At 41.6% G+C, this 24,302-nt stretch overlaps 1 protein-coding gene and 1 non-coding gene across 4 annotated transcripts in view; both read right to left on the reverse strand.

Annotated features, from left to right (window-relative positions):
* The window catches only part of Ipo11 (importin 11), a 132,774-nt gene that overhangs the window by 102,564 nt on the left and 5,908 nt on the right, over positions 1–24,302 (reverse strand). For all 3 annotated transcript variants that reach the window (XM_021180389.2, XM_029468283.1, XM_029468284.1), the window contains exons 2-5: positions 17,795–17,938; positions 13,087–13,187; positions 7,859–7,931; positions 7,307–7,510 (exon numbers count right to left, since the gene is read on the reverse strand). In XM_021180389.2, the coding sequence (XP_021036048.1) occupies positions 7,307–7,510; positions 7,859–7,931; positions 13,087–13,187; positions 17,795–17,932 (516 nt within the window). In that variant the 5' untranslated portion in view covers positions 17,933–17,938. The remainder of the gene's footprint in view (positions 1–7,306; positions 7,511–7,858; positions 7,932–13,086; positions 13,188–17,794; positions 17,939–24,302) is intronic.
* Positions 4,838–4,979, reverse strand: LOC115029135. Its single transcript, XR_003834705.1, has one exon. It is a non-coding gene; the product is annotated as a small nucleolar RNA SNORA48 (small nucleolar RNA).

A 24,302-nucleotide genomic window follows, 5' to 3' on the forward strand; every position in this document is an offset into this window, starting at 1 on the left:
CCTGGTCTACAAAGTGAGTTCCAGGACAGCCAGGGCTATACAGAGAAACCCTGTCTCGAAAAACCAAAAAAAAAAAAAAAAGAAAAAAAGAAAAAGAACCAATATCTATCCCATCAGTATCTATATTTTGCATTCATTAATGGGTTGAAAGCTCATTTTTAAACCCATCATTTATGGACCATCACTTAGTATGTCACACACACTCATGTGCTAAACTATGAAGTTAGTTAGACTTCTGTGTTCCTCCTCCAGCTCTGTCCATGGTGTTCACATAGTTAAAGCTAGAAATACACAAACCACATGGCTTTCAGAGTATAGTTCTAACCTAGAGCAATGTTAAAAAACTTACCAATGGGCTAGAAACTGGCTGACTTATACAGTGCCCGCGAGGTCCCTGGCTGTTTCCTCACAGTAACCTCTCACACCATTCCCAACTCCTTGACTGGAATGCCCACTTTTCTTAAATTCAGTACCATAACCAACCCATCTTCTCAGCTGCAAATCCTCCTGATAGCTCTCTCTGAAGAGTCTATTTTATGATGACTATCTTTAACAAGTATTCCAGCTACTTTATAATTGTTTAGTCCTACTGTAAAACAAGGGAAGACAGATTTAAAGAAAGAACCCATACTCTGGAAGCCATCAACTAATGTCTGCTTCTAAAAGGCTCAGACAGAAAAGACAAAGCAGTGAAGTCAACCAGGTTAAGAGGGACACAAATGGTTTTTCTACATTTTCTTCTAAAAAACATGGCAGGGAAGTATGTTCATGAAGACACTACACAAATAAGCTATATGATAAGCACTCCTGAGAACTGGTTCTCAAAAACTTTAAGTGGTAGATATTCTATTTTTTTTTTTTTGGTTTTTTCGAGACAGGGTTTCTCTGTATAGTTCTGGCTGTCCTGGAACTCACTTTGTAGACCAGGCTGGCCTCGAACCCAGAAATCCGCCTGACTCTGCCTCCCAAGTGCTGGGATTAAAGGCGTACGCCACCACCGCCCAGCTGATATTCTATTTCTAACCAGAAGATAGAGTGCCACCAACTGACAGCTTGGTGACTTCATCTGAGAAGCACAAACTTAACTCCTTCCAACACACAAAGCGAGCCATTAACGTAGGCTTATCTTGTCTTACCTTCTCAAGATACTAAGGTCACTGTCCTCACAATTCCCACTAGGAAAAGTTAGCAATAAAATATTAAAGCCATGGAACGTATCACCATGCAACAAACTGTAGAAACCAGGACACTTCACCTGAGACTAATCAGCAAGAAGCAGTCAACAAGCACAGAAGCCGGGCACACAGCATGGCAGACAACCAACAAGAACAGAACAGAAGGGAATGGCACTCTTCTAAATTAATCAAGAGATCTTAAGAGATAGAGTTCACCTCCTGGCTCAAACCTCCTGGCTCAAAGAAATGGTATGTAAAAATATCTCTGAGAAGAACTGGAGAATAATCAGATAAGACAGGAATATGAAGTCATTTGTTTTTCACTTTCCTCAGATGTGGCACATTAAAGAACACATTTAGATAGATAGATTAGATAGATAGATAGATAGGAAGGAAGGAAAGACAAACAGACTGACTGACTGTTGCAGCCTGTGTTGGGCTGGGCAGGCTCTCCTGCGCTCACACCCTGTGTTCACCATTAGGCCAGCTCCACTGTGTTGCCCAGGCAAGGTGCAGGGCCCATTCTCCCAAGTGTAAAGTCAGTGAAGAGGCAGGGCTAGCTCTCCTGCTCTCATGCCAAAATAGTAAGGACAGCTTAAGCAGCAAAACTCTTCATAGCAGTCTTCCCACACAGCTAGCAGCAGCTGAACAGCTATCTGCACCTCCATCCTACACGACCAGGTCCTGTCCGAGCACCTATGACCTACAGACATACATATCTGTGTTTCTAGGCTCAGCTAATCAGCTTTCTCCTAGATAGTTTTAGCTCTATATAATCTAAAAAGAGCTTGTTCCCATGAAATTTTGCTTTATACTTTCTTGTTTGTTTTTTGAAGCTAAAGTTTTATTACATGGCTTAGCAGGCTCGGAACTAACCAGAAAGGATGTCAGTTTGGCCTCAAACTCACAGAGCTCCACCTGCCTCCGCCTCTCACAGGTGCCACCTCACCCAGTTTAAATACCTTCATTTCTAAGAACAGAGCTCTTCTTCCATTGTATTTTGGGCTGCTTTGTTTTTCAGTGCTGGGAACTGAATCCAGACCCTGTGCTCTTCCTAGGCAAATAAACACTCAATCCCTGTACTCAGCCTAATTATCTATTTAACAGTTATTGAGCACCAACCACATGTGCGGTTTTCTAGGCTAGGTAGCAGAACTGCAGCAATAAAAGCACTACCTCAGTGATCTGAGAAAGTTAAGTGACCATTCAGCACAATGTGGTAAATGGTCGTCCACCAAGCTTAGCATCAGATGCTAGGCAGACTTTTATCACAGAAGACAGGGTAAAGAACTGAAAGGACACTACAACAAAGCCAACCATAATACTGAAGCAACTGCTAGGTTAAAACAAATACCTGAGAACCAATCAACAAATAAGAAGACTGTACCCTTTAACAGCCCAAGCAATTCAAACTTTTATTGCTGAGTAACCATTAATAAAGGTTAGCTGTAACCAGAATTTTCTACATATTTGACACTGAAAGGCAAAGTGGGGGGGGGGGGGCGCGGCAGGCGAGATGGCTCAGTGGCTAAGAGCACTGACTGCTCTTCTGAAGGTCCTGAGTTCAAATTCCAGCAACCACATGGTAGTTCACAACCACTGTAATGAGATCAGATATCCCCTTCTGGTGCATCTGAAGACAGCTACAGTGTACTTATTTATAATAAAAAATAAATCTTTGGGCCGGAGCCAGCAGGAACTGTGAGCAGGGTTGACCAGAGCCAGTAGAGGTCCTAAATACAATTTCCAACAACCACACGAGGCTCACACCCATCTGTACAGCTACAGTGTTCTCACATACATAAAATAAATTAATTAATTAATTAAAAAAAAAAAGAAAGACAAAGTAGATCATTTCTTTAATCCTGACTCCTAGAAATAGAGCAAAACAAATGGGAGAGGTGGTGCAGCCTTTAACCTCGCACTTGGGAGGCAGAGACAGGTGGTTCTCTGGGAATGAGGCCATCCCTATCTACATAGGAAGGTCCAGACCAACCAGGGCTATATCAAAAAAGAAAAGAAATCTGTGTGTGGCAGATGGCTCAGCAATTAAACAAACACGTTCTAGAAGAGGACCAAGGTTCAACTTCCAGAACACACATGGTGGTTCACAACCATCTGTTAACTATAGTTCCAGGGGATTTGATGCTCAATTCTGACTTCCAATGGCATCAGGAACACATATGGTGCATATACATACATGGAGGCAAAACATTTATACACAGACATTGAAAATAAACATTTAAACACAGTTGTAAAATAAATCAACAGAAATGAAGCTAACATGATACCATGGTCTATCTCTGTCCACACATCTTCACTTGCAAAGTCTGATTCAAGATCTCTGGCTTCTGTGACACCATCAGTCTTGTCAGGACTCCTCTCAGTTATCCTGCTGTTGCCCTGTACCATAGAGATCCTGTAGCTCTGGAACAGCAGGACTGTGTTGGGCTGGGCATGCTCAGTGCTGGCTCACCCCTGTGTTCACCATTAGGCCAGCTCCACTGTGTTGCCCAGGCAAGGTGCAGGGCCTGCTTTCCCAAGTGTAAAGTCAGTGCGGAGGCAGGGTTAGCTCTCCTGCTCTCATGCCCTCAGGGCCAGCTCTCCCAACAAAGTGAGGAGAGGTGGGCACATCACCCCCACACCCATGCCACCTCAGAACAGACTAATGGCAGGGCCAGCTCTCCTGCACTCTCATCCTTGGGGCTGGCTAACCTGCTCCCCAACCACTACGACCAGCTCTGCTGTGCTGTCCAGGCAAGATTCAGGGCCCGCTCTCTGGAGTGCTGCAGTTGGTGAGGGGCAGAGCTAGCTCTCCAGAGCTCATTGACTCTGTGAGCAGCTTTCCTGACTGCCAAAGGTGGGGAGAGGGAGGGATCACCTCTGTGCCCAAGCCACCCAACAGCAGACAAGTGGTAGAGTCAGCTCTCCTACACTCACATCCTCAGGGCCAACACCACACACACACACACACACACACACACACACACACACACACACACACACACCGCCTTCAGAGCCAGCTCTTCTGTGCTGCCTGAGCAAGGCACGGAGCCTGCTTTGCACAGGCTGTCAGCAGTGAGAGATGGTGCCAGCCCTCCAGAGAGGAGCATCCAGTAAGGGACAGGGCCAGTTCTGCACAGTCCCTGGACATTCAGGTGGTTCCAGTAGCTGCCCCAACCAGGGTCATCCTCAAGTTCTCTAGTGGTAATATGAGCCGTGGTCATCGACACTGACCACTGCCACTTCGTGGTCACAGACTCAGACATGCCTAGTGACAGCTAGGGCAGAAGCTTGACTTCACCATGACCCAGGTGGCAGGGCTGGCCATTCACAACAGGCCACTCCTCTCCACTCCTGAGTCTCCAGTTCCATCTCTCTTCATAATGCTCCGGCTGCTCCATTTCTCTGTCTCTCCCATCTGTCCACCACATACTTGCACACTGTGGAGGATCCAGGTACAGGCTGGCCACACAGCTAGCAGGTCCCTGAGTGACATCCTCCATCCATACTGCTATGTGGCATGTCAGCAAGCAGATGTCTATGGCCTGCCTGTGCTATTCACTAGAAGGCAGGTCTGTGGGTAGCATGGTGATCTGAAGGTCTCTGTCAGTGTTCCTCTTTCTGAGCCGCCTTTGATCTGATTTGACTTGATTTGATTTTTATGAGTCCTGGGCATAAAACAGCTTTGGCTACCAAGCCAGGTGTCAAACTAGGATGAACAAAGGACTGCCATCTGCTCTGCCCCTGACTAACACAGAACACGACCACCGACAAGGGGTCTCTTTGCCCATTGCTGGGAGTAAGACAGGGTATTTAAACCAACAAAGTTAATGTGAAGAACATGAGAGTATGTAAGAATTACTATCTAGAAAGACAAGCATGGTGTGGCATGCATGTAATCCTCGCACATATGCATACAGCACAGAATTGGAAGGCAGGGACAAGAACAGGAATGCAAGGCCACCCTTGGCCATCTGAAGCCAGTCTGGGCTGTTTCAGAAAGGAAAGGGAAGAGGAGGAAGAAATAGACGCGGACAGGAAGGAGGAAGGAAAGAAGAGAAGAAAAATGCCATGACCCAAGATTTGTAAGCTACACCCTCAGGAGTGAGGATCTCAAGAGAGGCTCTGAACCTCGTCACCTGCTCCCCAGAGACGGAAACTAACATGCACTGTTGCTGTTCCTTCTTCCCTTTCCTTGTGGCTGTGTTGTCTGGAGTTGTCTACAGCTCCTGGTCAAGAGACTCTTCGCCCTTCATCAAAATGTAGCTGACACCATACACACACACACACACACACCACGGCATCTGTCAAAACTAACGTATTCAACATGAGAGATAGCCCAAAAATACATACTTCTCCCTATTTCCCTAAACTATCCTCAAACATGAGGCACTACACTGTGTACCAGGGACAAGTTAGCTAGCTTTTTGTCAAAGAACAGAGGATTACAAAGACTCTCATCTGGAACTCTTTTCTCTGGCTGCCCCATTAAACTGTCTATCTTCCGAGAGCTGCCAGCTCTTCAATTACTCCTCCCCATGTACAGCTAGGAGTCTCCTTTAGAAATAAATAAAGCATCTCACAGCGCTTAGAATCTGTCAGGTGTTCTGGCTGTAGCTGTGCCAGAATATCCTTTATTTTAAAAACAAAAGGAGGAGGAAAGAAGCATAGATGCATGTGCATACACCTCTACACGGGAGCTTAATCATGAGGAAGAGTAGCTGTCGGAAGGAAGCAAGCCTGGAAAAGGCTGCTTCAGACCACATGTTAAGTGAAGAAGCAGAAGAAACCCTCCAGACCTGCAGGGCAAAGGCTGATCACTGGGAAAGCCTGAGTGTCAGAACACTGAAGGAAAAAAGGAAGGAAAAAAAAACACGCAAAACAATGTCCTAGAAATACCTTAGTTTTCTGAGTCCTATCATAAACTTTCTAATTATGCATGTTTTTCATAACTACCAAACGTGAGTAAGAACACCAAAACAAACACCTTCAAATTCAGTAGTATTACATGGTACAGTCCAAAATGTCACCATAAGCAATATGAAATTGCTATTCTGAAAAGTCAAAAATAGCCAGCTCTAAAACCATACTAAGAAAAGTAGAGAAAGTAACAGCTGGTAAAAGACTGCCATCCCTGAAACAGTTTGGATGGAATGTGCTGGGTGGGCTCAGGTTTGTCAATATTAGAAACTAGCTGTGTGTGGTAGGTAACCCCAACACTTGGGAGATGGAAGCATAAAGATCAGCAATTCAGTCTTCCTTAGCTACATAGCAAATTTGAGGCCAAACTGAACCATAAGAAGCCCTGTCTTAAAACAAAAATTAGAAACTTGGGGTTAGGGAGATGACTCAGCAGTTATGAGCACTGACTGACTTTCCAGAGGACCCAGGATCAATTCCTAGCATCCACATAGCAGCTCACAATTCCCTGTAACTCCAGTTCCAGGTGTAAAATCTTCACACAAACACATATACAGGCAAAACACCAATGCACATAAAAACATTTAAATTTTAAAAATAAATAAAGATTAAAAACTTGATCCATATCTGGTGGTACTATTTTGTAAAGCTTTGAAACATTAGGGACTGTGGCCACACTAGCAAACTCAGTAGGGTGAAGACTAGTTTGAGCTCTCACCTTCCTGGTCCACCAAGATTTGAAGCCTCTACCACATAATGCCTGCCAACATCAGCTCTGTCTTCCCAGTCATGTTGGACTGAAACCAAGAGCCAAAATAAACTCTTCCCATGAGTTGTTTCTGTTGAGCATCATCACTAGAGCAAAGGTAGTTCTATTTTACACCCATCCACTATCTATACATGCCAATCTTACCTCCTAATTTCAACACTGACCTGCTAATCATCCCCTTTGGAAGGGCTTTCCTGAAGAGATCTGTTACACGTCTCAGCTACACTGACAATCTCAAACCAATATCTTTGCTTTCAAAGTGTTTCCTAACACAAGCCTCCTCACTGACACCTAAGTGAGCTTTCCATACATATTGCTGCAGTTTAGATTAGAAAGATTTCAAAATCTTTCCAAAAATATTAATACAAGAAAAATGATAGTCATTTTTATACAAGTATCACTATTTTCATAATCACATGGAATCATGTTACATACTTACATCATAGAATAGCTTTCTGTCAGCGGCCAGGCGTTTGGACGCCAGCGTCTTGGTGACATGGTAGAAGGTCAGCAGAGCTCTGTGCTGGCGAAGGTCATCCTGGACTTTGACAGACTCTACAAGAGTGGGAATGAGCTCAGGCCACTGTCTCGGACAGTCTAACCGAGCAACCTTGGCAATCAGCACTGCGATCTGCGTTGCGATCTAGAGAGAAAAGAGAGAAACCATGAGGGATAACTACGAAATCAAGGGCAAGGGGTAAATAATACACTCGTGTTTTGAAACTACCTCTCAGGAATTAACTATGTTGAGCAAATAGTATTAAAACTATACTAAACTATTTAATGCAGTGGTCCATAGACTCTAAGAGTTATCAAAATTTCTTTCTAATCACAAATTACAAGTTTGACTCTTCAGGGTTTTTTTTTTTTTAAGTCTTTCTTTTTTGGTAGGGGCAGGGCAGGGGACCTGACGCGTGTCTCAGGATGGGCTCAAACTCTCCACTCAGCTTTCTTTTTTTTTTGGTTTTTTTTTTTTTTTTTGGTCACTGACCTGGTTTATTGGTTCATTAAAGTTGGTGATGAGCCCTGCACGCAATGTTGACTTTTCCTCTTCTGAGAGAGCACTGTAAAAAAAAAAAAAGTGAAATTATTATACAAGAGAATGCCACCCAGTAGCAAGAGAATCAAAAATGCTATGAATTCTAACAATAAAACTCCTTTAAATACATGATTATCTGCTTAGGTTTAAGTAGAATTATTGCCATTACTTAAATTCTGGCACACATCAAGTGAGAAGCCTAAAGCTCCTTCCCAAATGAATAAACAGAAAGCATAATACAGTAATCTACAGAAAATAAGATAAATTCAGAGTGATAATGAAGTATGTCGATGCTCACCTTATGAATGTAAAAACACTTGTCTACAAAAAAACTCAACAGACACAGACTTCTGGCTTCTGTAAGTCTTCCTATGGATTTTACATGTAGGAACTAGAGAGATGATTCAGTGGTTAAAGCACTGGCTGCTTTTCCACAGGACCAGGTTCAATTCCCAACCCATATAACTTCTAGGCATCTGTAATCCAGATGCATGAGATCTGAAACCTTCTTCTAACCTCTGCAGGCACCAAGAGCATACATGGTACAGAGATATACATATAGGCAGGCAAAACACCCATACATATACAGTAAATAAAATTTTAAATTTACAAGTAGAGATTCCAAATCAAAGAATGGCTGTTAGAAAATATTTTAAAACTGAATTTAACTAGATGGTGAAATAAGGCATCAGGAAAAGGCATTTGTAGTAAAGTTTGACAACACAGACTCACAGGGAAAAGGATGGAAATATTACAGATTCATGTACCAGCAGTCATAAGTGTGCGCACACATACACACACACACAGAGTAAACAAACAAACAAATGTAAGCAGCGACCACAACAAACCTGATAAAGCCGGATGAGTACCAGAGTGAACACCCTGAGTCCTACCACTCTGGAAGCATCTACAAACACATTTCTGAATTAGAGTCTAGATTGATCTATGCAATGAGTTCCAGACTAACCAAAGCGTGCCTCAAAAAACTGATTAATTAACTTTGTCCTTCATTTTTCATCTTTGGAAAGGATATATGCAATACTAAAAAAATTTACTATATACAAAGAAAGAAAATATTGAGCTAAATAGAGAAGTTACTATGGATTTTATATATGTTGAATGTTAAACTGGTTCAGTAGTTTGACATTTTTATATTTTTCCTCTTCTGTTTTTAAGTTGCGCCTCAACAGTCCTCAAACTCCAAATCCTTCTGCCTGAGTTTCCCAAGTGTTATAACAGATGTGTACTACCACTATGTCTAGCTTTTGTATTATCTATTTTTAAATTAAAATTTAATCATTTTAATGTTTTTCATTCTCCCTATGATAGTGTATCTAGTATGAGACAAATTATTCCAGAAATCTTAAAAACACACACACACACACACACACACACACACGCACGCGCGCGTGCATACCTTTTAGGGCCAACAAGATGCCTCTGTGAGTAAAACAGTTTTACCTAAAGTCTTACAAGGAGTTTGGTTCTTCAGAACCTACATAAAGGTGGGAGGAGAAAAATAAATAACTGCACAGTACTATCCTCTGACCTCCTCATGCAGGCCTTGGGATATACACACTCACACATCAGATAGATAGATATAGATATAGATATAGATATAGATATAGATATAGATATAGATATAGATATAGATATAGATACACACACACACACACACACTAATAAATGAATTTTAAGTAAAGTAGTTTTTTAAAGCAAAGTATAGCCGGGCGGTGGTGGCACACGCCTTTAATCCCAGCACTTGGGAGGCAGAGGCAGGCAGATTTCTGAGTTTGAGGCCAGCCTGGTCTATAAAGTGAGTTCCAGGACAGCCAAGGCTATACAGAGAAACCCTGTCTCGAAAAAACAAAAAACAACAAAAAAAAGCAAAGCATATATTATGAGCTAAATCATAACTCAAAATTAAATGTTGAAGTCCTATAACCCAAGTATCTTTGAATACTACTTCATTTGGAAATAATGGAGTCTTTGTAGATTAAATCACATTAAGTCAAAAATCATTCTGAGTTAATGGACTCTATTCTAACACTGGAATTTTTTCCTTTTTGTTGCTTTGTTTTGTTCTGACACAGGGTCTTGATATAGAGGCTAGGCTGACCTGAAACATGCTATGAAGCCCAGAAGGCCTTGAACATAAATCCTGTGTCAATCTCCCAAGTGCTAGGATTACAAGCCTGCACCTCTATGCCTAACCTGGTGCCCTTGTAAGAAGAAAATGGAAACAAAGACACAGATCACTTGGCATAGATCATGTGACAACAGGGGCAAAGATTAGAATCATTCAATCACGTGCCAAGAAACACCTACTATTGCTGGCCACAACCAGGAACTATCAAAGACTAATCCTATGGGCCCTCAAAGTGAGCAAGCTTTGTGCTTGTAGATTTCCAGCTACCTAATCTGTAAGAGGATAAACCTAGGTTATCTGTAAACATTCAGTTGTGGCATGACACCCTAAAGAAACTAACAACCCCAAAACAAAAGAGGCAGTCGGGGCAGAAGAACTCAGTCTCAGCAAAAGACTGTACTGTGTGATGAGCCAATATAAGCATCCCTTCGGTACTCAGCCAGGAAAAAATTTTTATAAACAAGCTGAAAGCAGCAGCCAAGAGACTACAGTTTGAGAGATTTCTGCAGGACTCACAGCACTAGAGAAGCAAAGAACTCAAGGTCGACAGAAAGCAGTATCACAGAGGACAAACACTCAAGGCTTACAGTTAAAATCCCTGGAAGGCTCTAACTTGAGGCAAAACAACAAAACAACAAAAACACCCTTAGCTACATCAAGGTTAAGGTCATATCCTCAGGACCTCTGGTAGAGCAGTCAGTGCTCTTTAACCACTGAGCCATCTCTCCAGCCCTACATTCATGTTTTATGCACACCTAATACACACGGCCTAAAGGTAACCTGGGAGAATACTATAGTGCACTTACACAGTAGCTGAGATTTGTAACATGAGGTCGGTTTGTAGAATTCCCTTCCTGTGGTATCAGAGCAGCAACTCAAAGCTTCAGATTGTGGAGCATCTTGGGCTTTAGATATTTAGATTAAGAACTATTTAAAAAAACAACAACAACAAAAAAAAAAACTGAAAATAGGGCTGGAAAGATGGGTCAGTGGTTAAAGAGCACTGACTGCTCTACCAGAGGTCCTGAGTTCAAATCCCAGCAACCACATAGTGGCTCACAACCAGCTATCATGAGACCTGATTCCCTCTTCTGGTGTCTGAAGACAGCTACAGTGTACTTAAATACAATAAATAAATCTTTAAAAAAAAAAAAAACAAACAAACCAAAAAAAACTGAAAATAAACTTATCCAAACTTCCATCTCCTCAAGCTAGTAAAAGAATATTAAGTTAATTCCAAAAAATAAAAAGTATGTGAAATCTTATTTAAAGAAAAAAAAAACAGCAACCAAAGGAAAGACTGGTGTGGCCAACCAGGGGCATCTCATGGCTCCTCTATACAGAGTGCACGGTACAGCCACAGTGGCACATGTCTGCACTCCCAGCACTGGCAGGAGTTTGACAGTAACCCACAGTCTGATAAGTCTTTACAAAATAGTAACAACATGTGAATTTAACTTTGAAAAACCTTCAACACAGAAAATGGAAACAAAAGTGTTGGCTGTATAAGAAGGCACCACGTCCTGCAACGGAGGGAAGACCTGGTGGCTCTATGCCTACTTCACAGATGCACTGTGCACACAATCAATCCATATGGCAAATCTTCAAAATGAATCTGCACTTAAACTCAGGCTTGACCTCAAACAGAATGGAGAGCACCTAGTTATGGCCCAGTTAAACTGAATGATGTTGGTTGATTCTCACCTTCTGAAAATAATGGTCAGAATAAGAACTATAACTAACAGCAAAACCACAAACTTTTCAGTGCTTCAAATACGCAGCTAAAATCAATTCCTAACCCGCCAACTCTGTGACCTCTGTAAGTGCGTTCCTCGTCAGGCCCACGTTGATCTCAATACACTAGAAGACAGCGTGAGTATCCAACACTGATTCCTTCCTTAACTGTTTATATTTAGACTAGGTTAGCCAGACACAGAGGCACGGACCTGTACTCCAAGAATTCAAGAGGTACAAGCAAGGGCTTAGCTCTAAGTTCCAGGCCAGCCCGGTCTATGCAGCAAGTTCTAGGCTAGCCACAGCTATATAGCAAAACCCTGTCCCAAAATGCAAACAAACAAGCACACAATCTCTCATCATCAATTGCTTCATTTTTCATCCAAACCATCAATTACTCCTGAAAAAAAAAAAAAAAGGGGGGTTAGCTTCATACTAAAGTTTGGCCTAAAAATACACTATAGTGTACTTTCTGATACTGTTCAAGGGTAGGCTTCACAGGCACTCTGAAATACTCAGAATAAAACAATTTAGATTACTTATCCAAATGATAACCTATAGAGCTTTAGTGCCACCTACTGGAGAGCAAAGCTAATGTTATTTATTCAGCAAATCCATTTTCTAACAAAATTACAGGCTCGCCTGCACTGCCTGTCCATAAACTACATTATGTGTTAATTAATTCTTAAAGTGAACCTTCTCACTTTACTCTTAGTTAAAGCTTAGTCTAATGAAACTGTAAAAGCATGATATCCATCCATTCTTCCCAGAGAAAATGAAAGGCACAGAAAAAGATTCATTGAATGCAGATATAATATAGGATTTCCTTTTCAAAAATCAAAACATAAAAAAAATCTAATAAAAAAAGAAAAACTTCAACCTTCTTTTATAAAAAAAAACCAAAAAAGCAAAAAAGCAAAAATCAAAGCCTTTTACATCTTTAAGAGGATCTGCTACTCAGCTAGATCCTCAGAAACTGAACACTAAGACAGGCAGGCAAAAACCCACGCAAGCACGCACGCATAGGAGGACACAAACCCAGGTAGAAAACCAATGGTGTGGCTGTTGAACTATGCAAATACATTTCTCCAGTAGTTAGCACATTTGTTTTTTTTTATACATCAGGTGCTTTGCACGTCTACATGTCGTCCTTACACAAAAATCATGCTCACTTCTCTGCTGTCCCAATTTTAGCACTTGTGCAAATAAACACCTGACGAAGCCTTGTGCATACACAGGTACCAGCTCATTCTTCTTTCATTAGGAATGGGCTACACTTGGGGCCGAGAGAACTTACTGCGGTGCTACACGCCTCCAGTAACGATCAATCCCATGTTTAAAATACAGCACAGCAAGCCACCGTACATTTATATCAAGGGTGTGATTCGTAAAAATATTCTGTGAATAAAAAACAATTGCATTAGAATAAATATGCAATCATTTAAAAATATAATTAACATACCAAAATAAGGCATGGATTTGCCTGCATATTTTTTGAGGGTCTGTACTACTGCATGTAGGTGCATGTTCACTGTGTGAATGGCTTCATATGGAAGCCAGAGGACAACCTCAGGTGTCATCTCAGAAATGCCACACACCTCCTATTAGGTCAGACTGGCATGCCAGTGAGTTCCCAGGACCGCCCTGTCTCTGGCTCCACTACCCCGGTCACTTTTACATTGAGTTCTGAGGATCAAACTGGAGTCCTCATGTCTGTGAGGCAAACACTCCACCAAGCATCCCTACATGTTTGATTCTTGAGAAAATATCTCAAGTATCTCAGGCTGGCCAATATCTATATTAGCCAGTGAACTTCATGCCTCCACCTCCAGATGCTGGTACCACAGGTTCGCACCGCCATACTCAGCTCACGAGTAACGAGGATTGAACCCAGGGCTGCATGCATAGCAGGTCAGTACTCTAGCAATTGGCCTACAACCTTGGCCCAGATTTTTTTTTTTTAATTTATTTTGCTTAAACTTCATCACAACATATATCGTATTGATATTTTCTTAAAATATCTACTTCCACTGTGTACACTAAGAAAAGTCTCCTTAGCCAAGTGTTACTGTAACCCCAGCATTTGAGTGCTCAGGCAGGTGCACCTCTGGGATAAACAGAAGATAGCATGCCTATTCAGAAGCATTCCACTAAGTTTAACCAACAGATAAATATGTAAAGATTCGTTATACTATTCTTTCAAGTATGTTAGAAAATTTTCTTGATAAAAAAATTGGAAGTAACAAGTAGATTGATTGGGTTAACTAAATTGAGAAGACCTACTCTAAAAGTTGCTAGGCAAATATCCTACACCACAGAAACAGGAGAAAACTTAGCTCAGCATAACCATTCACTGCATCCTGCTTCCTGCGCACGGATGCACTGTGACCAGTGGCTTCAAACTCCTGCTGCCATTCTTTCCCAACTAAGACGAAATGAATTCTTGAACTGTGAATGAAGCCCAATAAACGTGTCCTTCCATAAATTGGTTTTGCTGGAGTGTTTTATTGCAATAGGAAAAGTAACTAAATAAGAAAACAATAACAAGACTACTTACCAATGCAATCACGCTCATGGGGCTAGAGAAATGGTCAACAGTTAAGAATTCCAGAGCACCTGGCATCAGTTCCCAGAATACAAACAGAGGGTCACAACAGTCTGTAACTGCATTTCCAGTGGGATCTCATGACCTCTTCTGGCCTCCATAGGCACTGCATGCACATGGTACATACACACATACACACATACACAAGCACACACTCATAAGATTTAAAAAACAAAAACCAACCATGCTTACAAATGAGTCTTATCAGACTTTGATCATCCAACAAGGTCTCACTGTGTAGCCAAGACAGGAAATTACTACATAGACCAGGATGCCTGCAAACTCACAGAGATCCACCTGCTTCCATCCCAAGTGTGTACCTCCATGATCGGCACAATAGCACTTTTAAGTGATATAAGGTGAGATGTGATATAACAAGCTATGTTAGTCAAATCACTAATCCATAGTTACTGCTTTGCACAATTGTGGCAAACTATAAAAATAAGAATGCAGTTAAACCATGCAACATGATCACGGTAATCAATGGGGAAATTGTCTAATAAGCTTTAAAAAGCTTAGCCTGGGAAATTGGAAAGATGGCTCAATGGAGAAAGCCTGTTAGTCTTACAGAGGGCCTGGACTGAGTTCCTAACACCCATATAAGATGGCTCGCAACTGTCAATAATTCCAGGAGTATCCAATGGCTTCTTCTGGTCTTTGTGGGCACCAAGCACACACATGGTACACATACATACATACATACATGCATGCAAAACACTCATTCACAGAAAACAAATTTTAAAATAATCCTAGTGCACACCAGGCATGCTGGTGCTTGTATTTAATCGTAGCACTTAGGAAGCAAAGGTAGGTGCATCTCTGTGAGTTCCAGGCCAGTCTGGTCCACATAACAAGTTCTAAGCCAGCAAGTACTTACTACACAGCAAGATGAACCTCCAAAATATAATTTTAAAATAGTAAGCCAGTGCCCCTCTGCTCCCTCTGTTACCCCGTGCAAACCCCCGTCTCTATCTGCATCTCCCTCAGTATGAGTGCTGGTATGAGTCTACATGTCCAGGCTAGACTTTAACTTGTTGGGGTAATCTTTCTTCACTCACTTTGTGTAAAGGTGTATCTCTGTATTTTCATTTGTTAATTCTGTACCATCAGAGAACTAAGTGCTGGCAGGATTTTGGTATTGTCATTTCTTTGACTCATCACCAGGTTTTCTACTTTGTAAATATTCATCTTTCCTCACCTGACTAAAGGCAATCTAGAAACAGACCAGAGGTTGTCTCCATATTGAGTGGTTATAATAAGAGCTGACGGCCAATATCTGGAGCAGGAAATAGGGGGTGGAACTTCCAGGCAGAGAGAGAATGATGGCGGAGGGAAAGAAATCAGATGGTAGTAGAGCCAAGAAAGGTATACAGCTAGCCACAGGGTTGGCTATAGGTCTGACAGTCAGGTCAAATTAGATAAGCCAATTGGAAGACTACCCTAACAAAAGGCCTAAACCTTAAACTGTAGAAGCCTCCATGTCATTATTTATACTGCTGGTGGGTATGAGAAAGACTCGGTATATTAACTGGCTACGTACACCAACCTAGCCTCAAACTTAAGATCTTCGCCTCAGTGCATCAGCCTCCTGAGTGCTGGGATTATGGGGCTACCATGCCCTATGAAATAACTATTTTATCCTCAACATTTAAAAGGCTACAGCAAGAAGCATTCAAAACTAGCCTGTTCAAGGAAGCAAACTGCACACCAGCCAAGGCTAGAGAGTACAACTCCATCTTTTTTAAAGTTTGAAAGTTATAACTCAGCTGGGACAATGCTCGCTGACCATGCATAGAGTCCCAGGTTCAATCTCCACCACCTTGTAATCTGAGCATGGAGGAGCATGCTTGTAACCCAATACTTGGCAAGTGGAGGCTGGAGAATCAGAAATTCAAAATCATCCTTGTTTACACTGCATGTTGAAGCCAGCCTTGAAATAACCAGGTCCATATGTATGTATGTATGTATGTATGTATTTTGTATGCATATGTGCATGACTCTCCAAAGCAGTGGTTCTCAAGCTGTGGGACATCCTACATATCAGATATTTACATTATGTGCATAACAGTAGCCAAATTACAGTTATGAAGTAGCACTGAAATAATGTTATGGTTGGGGGTCACCACGACATGAGCAAGTGTGGTAAGCAGTCACAGCGTTAGGAAGGTTGAGAACCACTGCTCCAATGTAATCCACCAGAGCAGCAGAAGCCATGCACACAGCATTTTATACAAGTGTCTATATATGCAGGCTAGGTGTGGTGGCAGATGCCTGCAATCCCAGCACTGAGGAGCTGGACAGGAGGATCACTGAATTTGAAGTCAGCACCTGCCATACAACAATCCCCTCCCCAAAAGACTCTAAATACCCACACACATATACACTAATAAATAAAAATACTTTATGAAAATGCACCAATATAACAACTAATGGTAACTCAAAACAAAATGCAAAAGCAAAAAAGGAGAAAAAATAAGCTTAAGCAGTTATTAGTAATTCATATATTCATTCAGGAGGTGGAGGCAGAGAACAGAGTTCAATGCCAGAAAATATAAAAGATCCTCTGTATGAAAATATTTAAGGGCTGGAGAGATGGCTCAACAGATAAGAGCACTAACTGTTCTTCCAGAGGTCCTGAGTTCAATTCCCAGCAACTACATGGTGGCTCACAACCATCTGTAATGGGATCTGATGCCCATTTTTGGTGTATCTGAATAGAGCTATAGTGCACACATATACATAAGATAAATAATTAAAAAAAAAAAAAAGAAAGTATTTAAATTTTTAGATGGGGGAAAAAAAAAATCAACAATATTCTGCCAGTCATGGGGGCACATGCCTTTAATTCTAGCAACCAGGAGGCAGAGACATGGTGATCCCACTGTGTTGATGGCCAGTCTGGTCTACATACCAATTTCCCGGCAAACCAGGGCTACACAATGAGACCCTGTCTCAGCAAAACCAAAAACAATGTTTTAAAGTGAAATAGAAGATACAATGGGAGACCAGGTCAATGGTGAGTCTTTGCCTAGCATGCACTAGAGCCTACATTTGTTTCTATTATTGACCAGGTCAATGGTGAATCCTTGCCTCGCATGCACTAGACCCTAGATTTGCTTCTATTATTGAAAAAAAAAAAAAAAACAACAACAACAAAAGAAAAAAACCTGAAAAATGCTGAACACAGTGTTCCTGATGTTGATGCAGATGCAGAGCAAGTCCAAGCAAATGCACTGTGACAGGGATGAAGAGAAGACACTACCTACCGTCTTCATGTCAGCACTGCTGTGGCAAACTGAAAAGCCATAGCAGTCTGATAGTTCTCAACAGACACTGACGATATAGCCTGTCCAGTTTCTTATACACAATGAATACTTAGACAATAAAACCAAGTACTTACCAGCAACACTGAATAGAAACCTGGCTGTGTCTCCCACTGTTTCAGCTGCTCCTCGGCTGGCTTCAACACAGCAGTGTCCTGACTGGTGGCCTGTGTTAGGACCTGAAGAACCACGGAGCTGGCACTATTGAGATCCATGGAAGCCTGCAATGGTAAGTTAGCACACTTGAATGCACATTGTATCTACTACAAAAATGCCCAGTAACATAAGTGGAGGGAAGCCTGCAGGGTTTGAAAAGCACTTTGTCCTGCCTGGTCACCCACATTCTGACCGTTCCTATCCACGAGCTACAACATTACTTAGAACTCCATAATTGGGGCTGGTAAGATGGTTCAGTGGGTAAGAGCACCCGACTGCTCTTCCGAAGGTCCAGAGTTCAAATCCCAGCAACCACATGGTGGCTCACAACCATCCACAACGAGATCTGGCGCCCTCTTCTGGAGTGTCTGAAGACAGCTACAGTGTACTTATATATAATAAATAAATCTTTAAAAAAAAAAAAGAACTCCATGATTGTAATTATGTCACATAAACCAATGTATTTCTAAAGAAAATTGTTTTCTATTGTTTCAAAAAGTAAATGTAAAATGAAACTGGAGAGCCTACATACACAAAACCTCAAGTTTCCAAATTCTGATTTCCTACTCTGGAATCCTCCTACCTCAGCCTCCCCTCCCTAGTGTTATCAAAATCACTGAAAGTGGACAGCGAGAGAGACTCATACTCAATGATACTTAAAAAATAAACTGAGTTAAGTGCAATCCTTGCATATAGCAGGAATGTCTCAAAAATAAAGGAGGGATAAGAAAATCCTGTGCCACACCCATTCCAGTGAAGTCTGCGTAGCAGGCCCAAAGGCTTGGACGCAGTCCTGAGGCAAAAAATTTCACGGAAACTTAAGTCTCCTAGAGCCTTGGCATCCCACAGCACGAATGCTCCAGATGTGTTCTTGTGATAGTTGGTGTTATATTATAGGTAATGCTACTCATTCAAGAAATCAGGCATTACAATTTACTGGATAAGAGCTAGTATTCTCAGGGCTAGTTCAACAAAGTAAACTTAGAATTCTCATTACGGTCATGTATAGCAGACTACATTACATATTAGAAGAAAGTTGGTGGGTTCCTCTGATAAATGGAGGTTTCCTACAGATACATAAAATGACAACTAAGTCACTCCCATGTGAAGGAATTTACAATGGCCTAGGAAGAGGGAAAGTTGTGGTCTAAGAAGGAACTAGAGTAAATACTTAGAATAACAGCTGAGTCACTCCCATACACAAGAATTTACAATGGCCTAGGGAGAAGGTGAATTAACAATGGCAAGGGCACACTGCTTTTGATCCTCGTTGTAAACACTGATTTTTTTTTTTTATCCCAGTTGTAAACACTGCCTGGTTCCTGTCAGTTTTTGTGTATGCATTTCTCTGTTTTGGGTAGAGTCCTTTTGAATCGGGTAACCTCAGTGTACCTTGGATGACCTTAATGTATCACCTAACTTCCTTGTTTTCTTCTGTAATATAAGTCTGATGCTTGCTTTGAGAAATTACATTCAGATCAACACTCCCTTGTGTTCGTGTCTGTCACCCCTCCGACTCCTTGCCCACAGGGGCGACTGAGTCCAGTCTGCAGCAATCCTGTTATGTGATAAATGACTATATTCCTTCCCCAGTTCATATGCTGAAATCTAAGGACTAATTTAGGTATTTGGAGCTGAGAAGTTAGGTAGGTATTAGACCATCAGGATGGATTCCCCAAGCATGGTCTAAATGTGCCTGAAGAGGACACCACAGAGCCACCTTATTCTTTCTGTCATATAAGGATACAATAAAAAGTCTGCAATCAGCAATGGCCCTTCCCAGTATCTAACTATGCTGGCACCCTGAGTTCAAAGCCAGCCTGGTCCATGTAATGAGACCACATCTCAGAGTAAAAAAGCAAGACCAGCAAGATGTCTCAGAGGATCTACCACCAAGCCTGATGTGATCACCTGCATTCAAATTCCAGAACCAACATAGTTCAGAGACTTATCTCCCACAAAGTTGTCCCCATGTATGCTGTGGTAACACACACCACACCAAACAAATAAATAAATGTGGATTTTAAGTGTTAAAGGTTGAAGAGTTAGTGTCTTGGAAATAACGATAATAAACAGTTTACCAAAGAATGACAGCAACCTCTCAACAAAAGTCCTCAACACCCACAAAGGCGTCGCTTCCTGTCAACACTTTCCTTTATGAGTTGGGATAGTTTAAAGCAGGTGCTTTCATTGGAAAGACACTGTCAACTTAAAGGGCAGATGATTACAAGTGCTAGAAAACAAAGTCTCTATGTAGCCCCAGCTGCCTAGAATCTGTTATGTAGACTCAGGCTGACTCTTCCACTAGTGTGCTAGGATTAAAGGTGTGTACCACTACAATTCAAAAGAGCCAGTGTTAAATGTCCCCCATGTAGATTTCTGAAAATCAAGAGTTCTAGGCCAGCCTGGACAACTTAGCAAGACTCCATCTCATTTTTTTTAAAAAGGGATGGGATGTAACTTAGTACAGCACTTGCCTGTCATGCACAGGAACCTGGGTTCTATACACATATGTATGTAAAACAATTAGTGAAAAAAAAAGTCCATGAATTTGGAAGAGAGCAAAGAAGAGGATATGGGAGGGTGGAAAGGGAAGAGGAAAATAATGTAATTAAAATCCCAAAAAATAAAAAAATAATCTTGCCGGGAGTGGTGGCGCACGCCTTTAATCCCAGCACTCGGGAGACAGAGGCAGGCGGAGTTCTGAGTTTGAGGCCATCCTGGTCTACAAAGTGAGTTCCAGGACAGCCAAGAAAATGGTGAGAAACCCTGAAAAAAAAAAAAAAAAAAAAAAAAAAAAAAACCAAAAATAATAATAATAATTTTCAGAAAGCAAGCAAGTGAACCAACCATGGGGCTAGAACAAAGCTCAGCAGCTAAGAGCACCTGTTATCCTCTCAGAAGGCTCAAATCTGGATTCTAGCACAGACATCAGGCAGTTTATAACCACCAGTTGAGGATTTCATTCCCTCTTCTGGCCTCCGTAGACAGACCATACACACACACACACACACACACACACACAAAAAAAAAAAACCAGAAACATAAGACATATAACAAATTTAATATAAAAACGTTACCTGTTAGAAAGCTTAAAGAAAGGGACAGTTTATTAACTTAAACTCATTTTTGAGACAGGATCTTACTATGCAGCTCTGACTGTCCTGGAATTTACTATGTAGACCAGGCTGGCCTTGAACTCACAAACATCCATCAACTTGCTTCTCCCTCTATGGTGCTGGGATTAAGGTGAGGAAAAACAAGCAAACAAACACCTTAATATTGGTGCTGGGCATGTTGGTACAGACTCGTAATCCCAGCAACATTCTGTAGACTAAGGGAGGGGAATTATGAATTCAGGGCCAGGCTAGGCTACACAGCGAGATCTTGGAAGAAAGAAAGGGATAGAAACAGGGAGGATGGAAGAAGGAGAAAGGGGGATGACCACTTGTAGAGGAAAAAAATTAACCCTGATTCTAGCAAAACTGCTAGATCCCCCAGATGAGTCACCACAATATTCTCTAGCTATGACGCGCTGCTACTGAGCAGCATTACTGAGGTCATTGCTCACGACAAACATGACCTTCTGTGGACATCTCCAACTGCACAAGACAGGAAAGCACTACTTCACGCTGACCTATCTTCTAAACATTTCTACGATTACACCTATTTCCTTGCTTAACTATAGCTTACCTAACAAATCATGAACTACGTAAAGTTTAAAAATGTGTATTCAAGAGCCGGGCGTGGTGGCGCACACCTTTAATCCCAGCACTCGGGAGGCAGAGGCAGGCGGATTTCTGAGTTCGAGGCCAGCCTGGTCTACAAAGTGAGTTCCAGGNGCAGGCGGATTTCTGAGTTCGAGGCCAGCCTGGTCTACAAAGTGAGTTCCAGGACAGCCAGGGCTATACAGAGAAACTCTGTCTCGAAAAACCAAAAAAAAAAAAAAAATGTGTATTCAGGATGGAGAGATGGCTCAGCAATTAAGAGCACTGCTTTCCCGGAGATCCAGAGTTGAATTCCCAGCAACCACATGGTGGCTCACAACCATCTGTAATGGGATCTGATGCCCTCTTCAGGTGTGTCTGAAGACAGCTACAGTGTACTCACATACATAAAATAAATAAATATATAACTTTTTAAGAATGTGTATTCTTCACTCATATATGCCATCACATCTCATCAGAGAAGAAAGCATACAGGTACGCTCACCTGCACAGGGAGAGCACTGCCTACACTGGGTTGGGCTGCTACATCAATGTCGACTAAGCAAGAAAATTCCCCACAGACATGGCAATAAGGCCATATGAGGGAGACAATTCTTCCTGGGTGAGCCTAGTTTGTGTCAAGTTGACAACGAAAATGAAGCATAACAATCCCTCCACCAGACGTTCTAATGTCTGACAGCCGTAATCCTTCTGGGAACACTATTATAACCCTGACATGTTACTATGTATACATCATTACAGTACAGCCTCTCAATTTAAATTTAATGGCCAGGGAAGAGGGACTTAAATTTGCTCAAAATGTATCCTGGACACTAGAATAATACCTGGCATAGAGTAATAAAAAATAGCGTTAAGCTGACTTGTGTGTTAGTGGAGAATGGGTTCAAGGACTCATAGCTGTTCTGCATCTGTGGCCCACAAAGATTCTGGGCAGCTGCCACCTCAGTCTCTTTCCTGTATTACCATGTTTGGTTTAAATAAACTAGATTAATAGCAACAACAACCAAAAAAGAAATAAAAAAGCTGTTAAATGAATTTGGCCAAATACAGTCACACTTGAAACCCCAGCACCCAGAAGGCACAGATGATCTCTTCCAGTTCAAGCCAACACAGTCTACGGGCAGGCAAGTTTCAAACTTCCCAAGACTACATACTAAAGCACCATCTCAAAATACAAACAACAACAAAGAGTAATCAATTTTTAAATAATTCCTTGTCTCTACTACAGTTGAGTAAAGCCACAAAAAGCAGCCAAGCCTCTCCCTTTTTACGCCTCCTCAGTCTAACCTTCTCAGGATACTCCTGTACCACTCAGATAACTCCACCTACACTCCCAGACTTTAACAATAAAACAGCCTCTGCTGGTATATTTCTAAATATACCATAGGAACCTTTGCGTTCAATTCTACAAGGGGAAAAAACAAGCTAAAATATACTGTAAAGACTGTGGTAAGCCGTTACGAAGGAAAACCTACCTATTTCTACTCTAGTAAGCTTAGCAGAGGCTTCCTCACAGGGGAAGGGAAAAGCATGGTCTTGAAAGACGAGTAAGCGTCCCCCAAGCTGAGTGCATGCTGTAGGGAGGGTAGGCATATTCCTGGCATAACAAGATCTGAATGTATTTAAATCCAATTACTTTTGAAGAATTATAGCTCAGCATGGCAGAACACTAGTAAACGACAGGGATTTATAAAAAATTAAATCTATCTGCACCTTGATGTGTGCACTGCCAGCCTGCAAAACTATGTGAAACTATATTTCTATTATAACTTACCTAATCTGTAGGTAAGTTATACTACCTACAGCAAGAATGCCTTTAAAGAGTGAGAGGGGAAAGACACAAGTTAACAGCCTCTGCGAGAAAAGGAAAGCAATACTAGGAACACACAGGGCTACTAGGTTCCATATCTAGCATTTAAGAGATAAGCATCCCTAGAAGTGACCTACTAGTGACCAGTCCCAAGGACTATGGGAGTGACGGCCACTCCATGAGATGGAGCCTATACCTGACACTGCTGAAGGGGCCAGGAACCTGAGACTAGTTAGGTCATGGCCTAGAGCAAAACTAATTACTATTACTCTGTTAAAGAAACATAGCAATATAATGACTCCTACTAACATACCACTATACCCCTGGATCACTGCCATGCTCAACCCCCTTAAGAGAAGCTTTTTCTAACCGTACACTGGAATGAATGAACACAGAAATCTACATCTGGACAATGTGCAAACAAAGTAAGACTTTGGAGCACTCAGTCTTAAATAGGCTGCCTTCACCAAACCCCTTCCCTCAAACCTCCAGGATCTATGGGGAAGAAGAGGCAGGAAGATTGTAAAAACCAGAAGAGATGAAGGTGTCTTCCAGACAACAGAACTTATGCATATATGAACTCACAGAGACTGTGACAGCATACAGAAGAAATGAACAGCTTCAAGCCAGAGTAGGTCCCATCCCTAACCAAGAAGCTATCTGCAACTGACACCTGTGGGCAAAGGGGGAAAAAAAATCACAAATCTCCAATAGCATGCCACTGAGTACATCAACCATACTCCAGCACTGCTCCAACACCAAGCATTTTGCTTTGCTTTGCTTTGGCTCTTTTTTTTTTTTTTTTTTTTTTTTTTTTTTTTACTGGGTTTTGCCTTTTTTTTTTTTTTGCAGTTTTTTTTTTGTTTGGGGGTGTTTTGGATTTAGGTTTTT

This window comes from Mus caroli, chromosome 13, assembly GCF_900094665.2.
Source record: "Mus caroli chromosome 13, CAROLI_EIJ_v1.1, whole genome shotgun sequence".
Lineage (NCBI taxonomy): Eukaryota > Metazoa > Chordata > Mammalia > Rodentia > Muridae > Mus > Mus caroli.